Below are 14878 nucleotides of genomic sequence, written 5' to 3'. Positions count from 1 at the left end.
TACAGGGTCATGTATCTAATCATCTAATAAATCATTGTCATTCAAGAAATGGTCTCTCTGGTTAAAGTACAGTAGGTCCCAATTGTGACTGGAAAAAAATCATGACCATCTGCCCAGAATCTATCTGTAGCCTACAGTCACTTTCCACTGTGGCCTCCATTGTTCTTGACAATCAGGGGCAGAACTTTTGCTAAACCATTAATCAGATTGTCGCATGTTTGAGGGGACAGTGTGTTGTTCCAAAAGTCCTCAATGCCAGAAACCAGCGCGTCTTTGCTCTTGGGTTTGATCACTTTTCGTATGTGATCTTTCAGAAAATGCCAAACTATTTCGATTGGATTCAAATCTGGAGATTCTGCAGGGGTTCTGACCCAGTTTATCCCCTCTGCATGGATACAGGCTCGAGCAGCGGAGTGCTTGGGATCGTTGTCTTGAAAGAAGCGATGGTATCGGCCAAAGTTCTCTCTAATGTATGGCCTGGCAGTCGCCTTGATTATCGCCTCCTCGAAAAAAAGATTCTGTCCATTATTCACTTCTGATTGTTAAAACATTCCCAAATGAGAGAAAAAGTCATCAAAATTATGCATTTTAATTGGGAAGTTTTTGATTTATATAAATTCTTTAGCACATTTAGATATAAAGATAAATAAATAACTAGCTTTAATCACAATTTTTTATTTTATTTTTATTAATCTATTTGGCAATACCACTTTAAATTTTTAAATTTTTTATTGTATGTGTGTTTTTTTTTATAACCCATATTATGCGAGAAGCAGCTGGCCTCCGGGTATTTTCACATGATCTAATCTGGTCCCCATTCACTAAAGTTTGGACACCCCTGTCTTAAAGTGTTGTGAGTGTATTTAGCATCAATTGGGGGGATGGGGGTGGAATGTTTCCAAGTCTATTGTCTCACATGAAACTGAGAAACTGCGCTGAATGGGCAGACATGGCATATTTGTTTTGTGATAATCTGAATATCATTATTCCAATACACATTTTTCTCTTACGTTTCAATAAAACTTACTATAACATAGCAAATGTATTCCCCAGTATTTGGTCAAACTGCATAATGTGTCTTGTAGCGAGCGGTCAGTATCCACTTCATGGGTACAAAAAGCAGCGCCTCCTCCATATTGAGCGGCTGCCGATAATAGTAGATATTGAACAATATCTCGCTAACTGCTTGGCCCTTCTCTTTGGGAGACCAGCCATCTGAAGGCCTCTCACAACCAGCTTATGTACGTGACCCAGGCTGCCAAATATGAAAACTAAAAGTTTACACCTGTTGCCCAGCTGTGAAATGGTCTGTTTTAGCTGTTGGTATTTCATCATCTTGGTTAGAAAGGCCTCCTCTAGGCTGTGGTCAAAGTTACAGCCAACCTCTAGAACAAACACCTCTCTACGATTTTCATTGACAACAACAACATCAGGAGTGTTAGCTGGGATATTCAAGAACACATGTGAATCGTCACTACACAGACTGAACATGCTCGGCTTCACAATAGAATGTTTAAAAAGCGGTATTGAAGACCCGAAAATAGAAGAGATATCTTTTGATATCAGATCCACTAATCTGTCATGCCTACATATGTAAAGCCCTTTGTATGCATGGCAACAATTTAAGATGTGAGCCATGGTTTCAGTTATCTGTTCATGACCATGATGTATACAGTATACACACACAGACACACACACACACACACACACACACACACACACACACACACACACACACACACACACACACACACACACACACACACACACACACACACACACACACACACACACACACACACACACACACACACACACACACACACACACACACACACACACACACAGACAGACACACACACACACACTTGGCCGTAACTAGCTATGAGGACGGGGAGGTCCGGACCTCCCCTAATATTTCAGAGAAAAAAATAAAACAATCTGCATGGAAAAGCATGAAAAACACGGGATCGCTTTTATTTTTAAACGAAAGGCAGGTCAGGCAGGAAGTCATCTGACGCCACGTCCGTGGTAACTTGATTCCGAGAGAGCAGCAGCATGGTGGTGAGTGATGACTGTCTGCCTGGCGAGATAATTGAAGGTGAGCGAGCTGCGAGACAGTGAGCGAGTGAACGACAGACAGTGAGTGACACTGACAGATTTTTTAGCAACAACCAAGAAAGTAAGTGTCTAGTCTGTCTCTTAAGTAATGTTACCTGTGTGACACGTTGGCTAATCATGCATGATGCCAATTGCCAAGCTCCCGAAGTCAGGTATGCAGGTGGCTATATGCATGGTTTCAGTTTCATGACCCAATAAGTAACAAAAAGAGGTGGTGTAAAGTTAAAAACAACATAATATATTTTATTTTATTTTTCAATCGTTCCTATCAGGAATAAATAAATGTCCCTCTGTATGTTTTTTTTTTATTATCGATGATGACTTTGTGTGTTGTGTACGGCTTGGGTTGTGTACCTGTGTTTGTAGGTGTCATTTTGATATGAATTTGGCTAAAACAGTTTGTGTTTGTTAGTTACAATTATGTTGACAGGAGAGCTGAGCAGGTGGTGACATGAAAGAGAATATACTGAATAATGACATCACAACAGTATAATCCTAATGTTGATTTAAAATTATATATTACTCTAAATATGGCTAAAAAAGGGGAAAAAAACCCTCCCCTTGCTGGACCTCCCCTATTTCGGAACCCTGGTTACGGCCCTGCACACACACACACACACACACACACACACACACACACACACACACACACACACACACACACACCACCACCACTACCACCACCACAATAAAAGACTGTAAATGACTTGTGTGTCTGTGTGTGTGTGTGTGTGTGTGTGTTTGTGTCTGTGTGTCTGTGTGTCTGTGTGTGTGTGTGTGTGTGTGTGTGTGTTTGTGTCTGTCTGTCTGTCTGTCTGTCTGTCTGTCTGTCTGTCTGTCTGTCTATCTGTCTGTGTGTGTGTGTGTGTGTGTGTGTGTGTGTGTGTGTTTGTGTCTGTCTGTCTGTCTCTCTGTGTGTGTGTGTGTTTGTGTGTGTGTGTGTGCATGTGTGTGTGTGTCTGTCTGTCTGTCTGTCTGTCTGTCTGTCTGTGTATATGTGTGTGTGTGTGTGTGTGTGTGTGTGTGTGTGTGTGTGTGTGTGTGTGTGCGTGCGCGCGTGTGTCAGTGTATCTGATAGTGTGTACCTGTGTGAGTCGTGCGATTGATGTCACCCAATTAGGTCAATTAGGTCAAAGCCCATTCTAGAGCTCCATACATGAAAAGGCTCTAGAACCTCCATACATGGAAGGCTCAGGTGGCAGGGTGGATAGATGAATCAACAATACAGCAGCTCCTTTACCTGTCACTCTCATCCCAGGATATACAGGTCTGGTTGGTGGTGCCCTGATGGAGAGAGAGTCACATGATCAGCTCAAAATAGTAGGCCTACTAGACGGTTTTCACGGAATTGTGTTGCTAGGGGAACAGTTTGAAACCTAGCTTATTTCCTGCCAGCTATTGTATTAGCAAACACTGCAACAGGAAGTCTATAGAGACAGTCTGTGTCTCGTCATAGACGCTGGGGTAGCTGGCTGGGGGCGTGGCCAGGCTGGGGTAAAGCCCCCCGTTCTCCCCATTCAGCATAGTTAGCATTTAGCTGCTAACCCAGCCCAGGCAGACACAATAAGGGATTCAACCACCGCAGTAAACGCACATCTGAACAGACGTCTATGTACCTGCTCTAGAATCCCCAATCCTGTAGTAGAGCCACAGCACCGTCCTTTGGTGAGCCCATTGAGATATATGAGCGGTTTTACCCCACTTGTGCGCCAGCCAGATAACATTTTGTGGGCGTTCCACTTCCCACACAGACCGACTGTATCTATATGTAGCAACCGTTTTATTTGCGGCATCTCTTAGCCGTTGTAAAATTACTGTAAACCATGGCCTCTTGGGGCTTATTGCTTAATTTGAAACCTAGCTTATTTCTTGTCAGCTATATTAGCAAACACACAGGAAGAAAGCTTGCGGCAATTTGGAATGTTTATGTTGTCAAGTTGAAAAGGAAGACTCCCGCACACTGACTACCACTTAAAGGCTTTTATTAAATAAATGCAACGTTTCGGTCAAGCGACCTTCATCTGGCATATGGTATGAAAAAGACTGGAACCTGTTTAAATAGGAACCAGGACAAGAACAATCATCCAATGGGAACAAGGCAATTATGTCTTAGACCCATGGAGCAAAGCAGTGCAAATCACACTGCAGGCGTCACACAAATACAATTACAGTAAATTGACAAGAGAAAAATATTTTTACACAATTCCCAGTGAAAAAAGAACATATACAAAAGTATACAGCATAGGTACAAGAGTTCTGTAACAGCTATAAATAGCGCTGGAATACAGAAAATATATAAGTAATCATAACCTACTGTATGTCATGTCAGAAGGGCTTTAGGTAATCATGACCTATGTCAAGTCAGAAGGGCTTTAGGTCTCTCTAGCACTATGTTGTGAAGTTAAAAGCGTCTTTGTTTGCTAGTTGTGCTGGGTTGAAAGTGAATGGACAGACAAAGAGTCACTCACGTTGTACATGTGAGAGAACTCGACTTCGACAGGAGCGGAGAGGGAGGCCGGGGTGGGCTTGATGGTCACTGACACAACCTTGGAGTTGAGCACTGTGTTGTTTCTATAGGGGGAAAAGACAGAGCATCAGATTGGCAAAATAGCTCAATGAATGTGCAAGCCTAGCAAAGAGACGACGTGATCATTTTACCCAATCAGACTCCACTGAAAGCTTGAAATTACAAACTAATTGGCTGGGAAATATTTTGACTGCAAACAGCGACAACCGCCGGAGATATTATCCCTTAAAAGGAATCAAAGGCAGCACGTCCCACAAATAAAAGTCAAAATGATGGATTACTGACATTGCGCTAGATTTATTGAAGGTCACGCAACCATCACAAAACGCTAGAGCATTTCATCACGGCCTCTTTCAAGCAGTGACAGTTTGTGTCCAGTCTGCTCAGCAGTGGACCATGATAGCAAACCCACATGGCCCATGCTCGATTGAACATAACTTCCAGTTCCAGAGCAAAACCAGAACAGATGACTGACTCTGAGCTGTAGCTTCTTCTTTGAAAGCCTCCCATGGCCCTGCATCCCAAGCAGTCCACATTCCTTTTCAGTATCATTGGTATTTATTTAATTATTAATTATTAATTATTAATTATTAATTATTAATTATTAATTATTAATTATTAATTATTATTATTACTAGTGCAATACCTTCAGTTCCAGAGAAAAACCAGAACAGATGACTGAATCTGAGCTGTAGCTTCTTCTTTGAAAGCCTCCCATGGCCCTGCATCCCAGGCAGTCCACATTCATTTTCAGTATCATTGGTATTTATTTATTTATTAATTTATTTATTCATTATTATTATTATTATTATTATTATTATTATTATTATTATTGTTATTATTATTATTATTATTATTATTATTATTATTATTATTATTACTAGTGCAATACAGTGCAGTGCTTGTTCCCCTCCTTCCCATTAATTTTCTCCCCTTACCATTTTTTACTTTTTTCTAGCACTGCACTCGGTCAGGTCCCCCTAACTGCACTCCCCAAGTTTGAAGTCAAGCCAAACATGCCCAAGTTTGAAGTCAATCTGAACAACGGTTCTATAGGTGAAGGAGAGACATACATACAGAGATACATACACCGACACTCCTGGAATTATTATAGATTATTATTAAGGGTTCAAGCCCCGAAGGGGCTAACCCCTATTGTTTTTGCTCAGATCTTTATTTTTCATTATTTTTATTTTTCCTCATCAGCTGCGACGCAAATTGTTGTTACATCACAGAGACCTGAAATTGGCCCAATGACAGATATTGGTTATTAGATGCTCCAGGGAAGAAAGAAAAAATCCGCCCACGGCGGGTACTACAGCGATATTTAGTTTTTAGACCTTCACAGGCCATTTTAGGGCATTGTGACATTAGCATCACCCTTCCATGTTTTTCTATTGCTAACTTTGCTCAATTGCATGACATTTGCACAGGTCAACTGCTGACCTACAGATGACTACACTTTTTTAGAAGAGATCAATCCACCCAGGTCAACTGCTGACCTGGGTGACAGATACAGATACAGTTATTCAAGGTACAGATATTCAAGATACAGATATTCAAGTCCCTTCAGGGGCAATAGGCTTGAACCCCTGGCATTGCCGCTTGCGGGTATATTTATTATTATTATTATTATTATTATTGTTAATAATAATTTAGTTATTATTTATGTATTTATGTATTTATTTATGTATTTATTTTTATTATTATTTCTTGGGGTGGGTGCATATTATAGGTTAACATTCTCCCTGTCTGCTTAGTATGCATTACAAGTTCTGATTTTCATTGGTACTATCAATCATATGGAATGAATCAATCAGGCAAAAAAAATGAATTTCGGCTAGAAGTACCGACACCAGAGCTTCCAGTCGGCCAAATGCGCTCGAGAGTCCGTCCTCCCTTCTCAGCTGCACATCCACAATCTCCCTCTCACAATTCAAAAAACACAATCAGTCAACTTAAACCTTTGTGTCACCGTGTCTCTCGCCTCCGACTCATCCCACTTCCTACAAAAGGAGAAATCAAATGAGGCAAAAGGAGAGAAGAGGAGGCTTGAAACTGAGAGAAATTAAGCAATGTATGGAGACCGCCCGTAATCCACTCCTGCAGAATACGCCAGAAGACTGGGAGAAGACACGTGGAAGGTTGCTTCACTTTTCCTGCTTCCTTACACGTTCATTATGCACCGTGACCGCATTACCATAATGGAGAGCTCCTTCTCACTGGAACCAAAGCCATAGGCAACAAATAATGTTCCTCGCAGAAACCCACAAGCACACACACAATGCACACAGAAACACACATGCAGCCCAACACTGATGTACTGTATGAATGTATGTTAATCAGTGTGAGAGTGGTGCAGATCACTCCAACAAATCCCTTCGTACCCTCACTGTGCATCATACCCTCACTGTGCATCATACCCATACCCTCACTGTGCACCGTACCCTCACTGTGCATCGTACCCTCACTGTGCATCATACCCTCACTGTGCACCGTACCCTCACTGTGCATCATACCCTCACTGTGCATCACTGTGCATCATACCCTCACTGTGCATTATACCCTCACTGTGCACCGTACCCTCACTGTGCATCGTACCCTCACTGTGCATCGTACCCTCACTGTGCATCGTACCCTCACTGTGCATCATACCCTCACGGTGCATCATACCCTCACTGTGCATCATACTCTCACTGTGCATCACTGTGCATACACCCTCACTGTGCATCACTGTGCATCATACCCTCACTGTGCATCACTGTGCATCATACCCTCACTGTGCATGATACCCTCACTGTGCATCACTGTGCATCATACCCTCACTGTGCATCACTGTGCATCATACCCTCACTGTGCATCGTACCCTCACTGTGCATCGTACCCTCACTGTGCATCACTGTGCATCATACCCTCACTGTGCATCACTGTGCATCATACCCTCACTGTGCATCGTACCCTCACTGTGCATCGTACCCTCACTGTGCATCGTACCCTCACTGTGCATCGTACCCTCACTGTGCATCATACCCTCACTGTGCATCACTGTGCATCATACCCTCACTGTGCATCACTGTGCATCATACCCTCACTGTGCATCACTGTGCATCATACCCTCACTGTGCATCATACTCTCACTGTGCATCACTGTGCATCATACCCTCACTGTGCATCACTGTGCATCATACCCTCACTGTGCATCATACCCTCACTGTGCATCATACCCTCACTGTGCATCATACTCTCACTGTGCATCACTGTGCATCATACTCTCACTGTGCATCACTGTGCATCATACCCTCACTGTGCATCACTGTGCATCATACCCTCACTGTGCATCACTGTGCATCATACCCTCACTGTGCATCACTGTGCATCATACCCTCACTGTGCATCGTACCCTCACTGTGCATCGTACCCTCACTGTGCATCATACCCTCACTGTGCATCATAACCTCACTGTGCATCATACCCTCACTGTGCATCACTGTGCATCACTGTGCATCGCACTCCACTAATCGTTCTGTGGGTTTTAGCATGGTGCAGTAACAAATAAGCAAGATAGCAAGAGGGAGACAGAAACATGGCTGCACGCCCTGATGTTCGACTACAGTCAACAGTGTGGAAATGTATACTTTATACCAGATCAGATAAAAACTGCCAGCTGTAATGCTGTAAGCTAAAGGACCCCAACAGTACCAGCACTGCATAAACATTTAAAGCTACAGCCGGTAGCTTCAACGTTAACAAGGAGAAACATCAACAAAGTGAGAGGCAGACGGCAGCATAGAGTTGTTTGAACATTTCTATTATTATACCTAATGCCATTCTATTGTTATGCGATATTAAATAAACATCATTTAAAGTAGGCATCTCGCGGGCCACGCACGCTCGATTCCTGAAATAGAAGCAAACATTGCCCACTTGCTCCCTTTTATAGGCTCAGCTAATTCCTAGGATCAGCCACTGCGCCGCCTCGCCCTACAGCTTGACTGCTTTGCAGGCTCACCTGCTCTTATGACATCACTGATGAGTTCACAACTTTGCATCACTAATGCCATCACAATTACTCTTATGACATCACTGATGACGTCACAATGCCTATGACATCATCAGTGATGTCACAATGCATATGACATCATCAGTGGGATATTGCTCTTATGACATCACTTATGACATCACTGATGACATCATCAGTGATGTCACAATGCCTATTCAGATTCAGATTCAGATTCATTTATTTAAAGAATGGGACATTGCACATTAATGAACAGTACAGCCGTACAGTAAATATGCCAGGTTATAGCCCAAGGGCTAGTTTCCACCTGTAGTCCCATGGCAGGTTGATGTAATCTTGAAAAGAAAAAAATTAATAGTACAAAAAATTAATAGTACAAAAGGTTAGTAAAACATAAGTTGAGTAAAACACACAGAGCATGCAGCAAAACATGACAGACAATATGTTAAAAATGATCACATTGCTGGTTTGATCTGAGCCATAGTTTCAACTGGCCTTTAAAGGTGGCGAGACTAGGGCATTCTCTAATAAAGGGAGGTAGATTATTCCAGAGGGTGCTTCCCATGAATGATAAGTAAGTTTTTCTAAATGGGACCTCACAGACCTTTTTCGCGATGGCCCGAGTGACACGAGTCGAGTTGGCGGTCGAACGATATTTAATGAAGTCAGCAAGAGGAGGCGGCGCCAGTCCATGTAGAACTTTGTATATAAGACAGGCAGAAGTGAAATTTCTAAAGTTCTCAAAACTTAGCATGTCATATTTACGTATGACATGACAGTGGTGATGAGAAAGGGGTTTTTTATCTAGTATTTTCAGGGCTTTTTTATAAAGTAGTTCGGCTGGTTTGAGAGTGGTTACTCCTGTCAAAGACCAGCTAGTTATACAATAATTCAGATGCGAAAGGATCATCGAGTGTAAAAATAAAAACGCAGCATCTGTGGACAGACAGCTCCTTATTTGTCTGAAATTATACAGGTGGAATTTAATTTTTTTGGAAATCATTTTAATATGGTTGCTGAACGTTAGGTTGGAGTCCAACATCACACCTAAGTATTTAAACTCATTAACCACAGATAATTCCTCTGACCCCAAGAAAACATTGGAGCGCGGAGGTGCAATGTTTCTTTTAGAAAAGAACATACAAACTGTTTTTTTTGCATTCAGCACGAGACAAGATTTAGTTAGCCACGCCTGGATATGAGAAAGAGCCAAAGATAAGACACGTGCCGCCTCCCCCGGGTCTTTAGCCCTTGTGAAGATGACTGTGTCATCAGCATGATACCTATGATATCATCAGTGGGACAAAAATGTAAACAGAGACAGATAGAGATTTCCCACTTGCTCCCTTTTATATAAAAGAAGATTTAGGTCACTTTCACATATAAGCTGGTGGCGATTCGGGGGGGTGAAGTTGGAACATTGTTTCACTTTTCATTTGGTCTGGTTCGCTTTCACACGTGCAATTTGCCAAGCGCACCAAACTTTCTGAACAATGTCAGGTCACGTGGTCGAAACGGTCACTCGTCTATTGGACAGAATATAGAGGGGAAATCTCTCCTCTTCTGCTGCCTTCCCTGCTGAGGGCTGACTGCACAACACAAGTGAATCCACGAAACACAACCCATAGAGAAACACCACCTTTATGCTATCTTGGGATTTTACTTTGGTGTTACTATCAAATAAATAGTTTACAAGAATGCGCCCAATATGAGCAGCAGATGAGGCAGCGAGCTGTTGGGTCCAACATAATCAGCGTGCGCACCGACCTGTGTGCACGCTGCAGTGTTGGTTTTGCTTCCTTCTACCGCCTTCTACTCATGATGCACTGCCTTTCCTATATTTGCGCTTGTGTTTGGTTCGGTTTGCTTTCACACCACAAACGAACCACGCTAGAGTTCACTTGCAAACAAACCGAGACCCACTTTTTCAGGTGGACCAGAGTTTGCTTGTTTGTTCCGCAACAGAGTTCGTTTGCGCTTTCACACCACCCCAAACGGATCGCATTATCCGAGGAAATGAACTCTGGCGCGGTTAAAGCGGACCAAACAGCTTATATGTGAAATCAACCTTAGAGACGGAAAGACTCCCGCTCTCCCTGCAGAAAGCAGTCACATTGTTACAGTACTTCAGTCAAACAGTATTGCTTGGTTTAGTCCAATCAGATCGCAGCTCATTTCTAAATAGCCTCTCAGAGCCAATTGAAGACTGCTATTTCACATATCCCCAGGTTGGTCCCACCTACATTACTTATTTGCCCTGTTTGAGAACTTTTTGATGAGAATTGATCATTTTTATTGGTTGGGGGGTGGATGATTTATCCACGACTATCAATTACTTTTTGGTCGATAACTACTACAATTGAGTGGTGGTGAATGCTCTGGTTTCCTCTTAACTATTCCTAGCAGGGTTTGGCTAAATTAATTAACTCATCAGTTCCACTTCTTCCTGTCCCCTGCCATTCCAATTCTACTCCAATTCAGTTTGCTTAGAGATGGGTGCAATCTCAAATCCAACTCCAGGAATTGAATTCGAATTGACCATGCATTCTCAGTTCAATTCATGAACGGCCGCAAACAGCGCCCTGTCAACCTCGTACCCTGAAACAAGCACTATATTCTGCCAGGCTCCCGTAAAGTATTCAGAGTGCCTACACTACATAGGGTATGTAGGGCAGCCCTAGTGCCCTGGTACCCTTCCCAGGCTTCTTACCTCTGTAGAGTCAGAATGCGTCTTACCTCTGTAGAGTAAAAATGCTTCCCAGGTTTCTGTACAGGGTTACGCTACGTTCACACAGGGAACCTACGCGTTGCCTTGCCTCAACCCACGCCTACGCCTGCAGACCTTGAGCTGGGCGTGAACCTATTACACGCTTTTGCGATCACACCGCACGCCTTTGCACGCTGAACCTGGAGCCGAGTCACAAGCGCCTCTCCTCTCTCCCGACTGTATTTTTTCACGTGTGGTCCCGAATTATCATGGGTAGGTAAAATAAATCTGATATATTTAATGTTCTATTCATGCTGGATATGTATAACCAGGTCTGACTATAGTCGGACTTTTTAGAGAGGTAATCTTGCAAGAATATGTGCTGGCACAACAACATTGTCCATCTTGCTTCTTCGGTCGCTATTCTCTCTCCTGAAGATTTGTTTGCCGACGGGGAGAAAGCCCCACGTGATAGCCACCCGTCAATCTCTCTCTCTCTCTCTCTGCTCAACACTGTTGTAGTAACTCAATTTTATTTTGAAATTCAGTTGACTTTGCCATTTCCCACGGATATTGTCGCGTTTTTCTTTCATGGCTTGACAGAAGAAGCCTGCCTGCACACGCCTAGTCGGCTTGAAAATAGAACTCACGCCTAAACGATAAAATCGGCAAGGCACAGGCAAGGCGTGGGTACACGCAAGGTTCACGCTCAGGCGCCCGGTGTACACAGCCTCGTTGACTAAAACGGACGCCTATTTAAAAGCGTGGGTAAAGGCAAGGCGTAGGCAAGGCTTGGGTGCTGTGTGTGAACGTAGCCTTAGGGTTAGGGTCTTACGTGTGTTGAGTCAGAATGCTTCCCAGGTTTCCGTACAGGGTTAGGGTTAGGGTCTTACCTCTGCAGAGTCAGAATGCTTCCCAGGTTTCTTACCTCTGTAGAGTCAGGATGCTTCCCAGGTTTCTGTACATAACGTCTTACCTCTGTATAGAGTCAGAATGCTTCCCAGGTTTCTGGACAGTTGTCCGTCTTACCTCTGTAGAGTCAGAATGCTTCCCAGGTTTCTTACCTCTGTAGAGTCAGAATGCTTCCCAGGTTTCTTATCTCTGTAGAGTCAGAATGCTTCCCAGGTTTCTTACCTCTGTAGAGTCAGAAGTCAGAATGCTTCCCAGGTTTCTTACCTCTGTAGAGTCAGAATGCTTCCCAGGTTTCTGTACAGAACGATGCCAGTCACAAATGTCGAGGTGTCATCTGAATCTGCCAGAGAAAAAACAAACAGGAGCTATTATGGTTTTGTATTTTTCATTAATTATTGTTTGCAATTCAGTTTAGTTTAATTTAGTGGGTAATATGGTGGTTCCTTTTTTGGGGGGAACATAATGTAAAGTGTACAACAGTAAAATTGCAATTGTTTTAACAGATTATTCATACATGGCTGCATGACACTGCCACCTAACCATATGGATATAAGTCCTATTTTATCCAGCTATTAAATGTTAGTGTGTGCTTGATGAGAAATGCTTTCACTGTGGCAGCATAGCCTCTGCCTTCTGTCCATTACATTAAACTGAGTCTATACTGTAAGGAAATTCATAATAAATTCATGTAAGCTAGAGTAATGTGTTGAGCCTTTCATTGAAATGTTTTTTTAATTTGTGTTGATTGTATCTCTTGTTCTTTTTATTCTTGATTGTTCTAGATTGTTTATATGATGTTATTATGTGTTACTGTATGTCCTGTTTTTATAAGACCATGGACCATGTTGGAAATAAGTGTTCACACTTTTACATGTTTATTCCTTGGATTTGGTTGTCTTTTATAATAAAATCAATCAATCAATCAATCAATCAATCAATCAATCAGTCAATCAATCAATCAACCAAGACAGCATCCGAAATTAATATTCTAAAATAAATAAAAAATAATACAAGAGAGAATAAACAGACATACAACTGAAAACAGATGGAACTTTATGTACATAAGTGTGCCGAACCATAGGAACCGAAGCCCTGACAATACAAGTTGTCCCCAAAAGAGACAGCAATAAGAAGCTTAAAGAAAAACGTATGGGCCCGTTACATTATAAGGCCAACCGTGTGTTCACACCAAGGCAAGAAAAAATAAACAAATTATAAGACTAATCATGTGTTCACACCAAGGCAAGAAAAAATAAACAAATTATAAGACTAACCGTGTGTTCATACCAAGGCAAGAAAAAACAAATTATAAGACTAACCGTGTGTTCACACCAAGGAGTGAAAAAACAAACTAATTATAAGACTAACCGTGTGTTCACACCAAGGCGAGAAAAAACAAATTTTAAGACTAACCGTGTGTTCACACCAAGGAGTGAAAAAACTAACTAATTATAAGACTAACCGTGTGTTCACACCAAGGCAAGAAAAAACAAATTTTAAGACTAACCGTGTGTTCACACCAAGGCAGGAAAAAACAAATTTTAAGACTAACCGTGTGTTCACACCAAGGCAAGAAAAAATAAACAAATTATAAGACTAACCGTGTGTTCACACCAAGGTGAGAAAAAACAAACTAATTATAAGACTAACCGTGTGTTCACACCAAGGAGTGAAAAAACAAACTAATTATAAGACTAACCGTGTGTTCACACCAAGGCAAGAAAAAATAAACAAATTATAAGACTAACCGTGTGTTCACACCAAGGAGTGAAAAAACAAACTAATTATAAGACTAACCGTGTGTTCACACCAAGGAGTGAAAAAACAAACTAATTATAAGACTAACCGTGTGTTCACACCAAGGCAAGAAAAAATAAACAAATTAGAATGTGTTCACACCAAGGCAAGAAAAAATAAACAAATTAAAAGACTAACCGTGTGTTCATACCAAGGCAAGAAAAAACAAATTATAAGACTAACCGTGTGTTCGCACCAAGGCAAGAAAAAATAAACAAATTATAAGACTAACCGTGTGTTCACACCAAGGCAAGAAAAAACAAATTATAAGACTAACCGTGTGTTCACACCAAGGCAAGAAAAAATAAACAAATTATAAGACTAACCGTGTGTTCACACCAAGGTGAGAAAAAAATAAACAAATTATAAGACTAACCATGTGTTCACACCAAGGTGAGAAAAAAAATAAACAAATTATAAGACTAACCGTGTGTTCACACCAAGGTGAGAAAAAACAAACAAACAAACAAAGCTTCACTCCCAACTCGGAGAGTTTGCTGGCGCAAATTATTCACTAAAGTTGAAACAGTTCAACTCATTCTCGCGCCGCTCGGGGCGAAATCACATCTATAATCACATCTATGATCTCGTTGTGCAAATTTACGAAAATCGCCCTGGTGTGAACGCCCAGTAAAACTAAAATTACGTTAAAATGCCACGAGTGCCGATAATGTGCAGTTGAAACAGTGATTGGCCTGTTTTGAACCTCTGATTGGCCAACACATCTGAAAGTTGCTTAAGGGGACAGCAGAAAGTATTGTTTTTCTTCCAAAACTCGACTTTGCCAAACTACGCA

General features: G+C 41.9%; 1 protein-coding gene across 1 annotated transcript in view; it reads right to left on the bottom strand.

The window, feature by feature from the left end:
- The window catches only part of LOC310790940 (adhesion G protein-coupled receptor B1-like), a gene marked incomplete at its 5' end in the record, with an annotated part of 240863 nt that overhangs the window by 95299 nt on the left and 130686 nt on the right, over positions 1–14878 (bottom strand). The window contains 3 exons of the mRNA XM_083652649.1: positions 3362–3405; positions 4590–4692; positions 12550–12625. Coding sequence (XP_083508775.1) covers positions 3362–3405; positions 4590–4692; positions 12550–12625 — 223 coding nt within the window. The remainder of the gene's footprint in view (positions 1–3361; positions 3406–4589; positions 4693–12549; positions 12626–14878) is intronic.

The sequence above is a fragment of the Poromitra crassiceps genome, assembly GCF_964638095.1.
Source record: "Poromitra crassiceps genome assembly, chromosome: 1".
In the NCBI taxonomy this organism is placed as follows: Eukaryota; Metazoa; Chordata; class Actinopteri; order Beryciformes; family Melamphaidae; genus Poromitra; species Poromitra crassiceps.
Note: the sequence above shows the minus strand (reverse complement) of the source record. Positions and strands in the feature narration are given on the sequence as shown.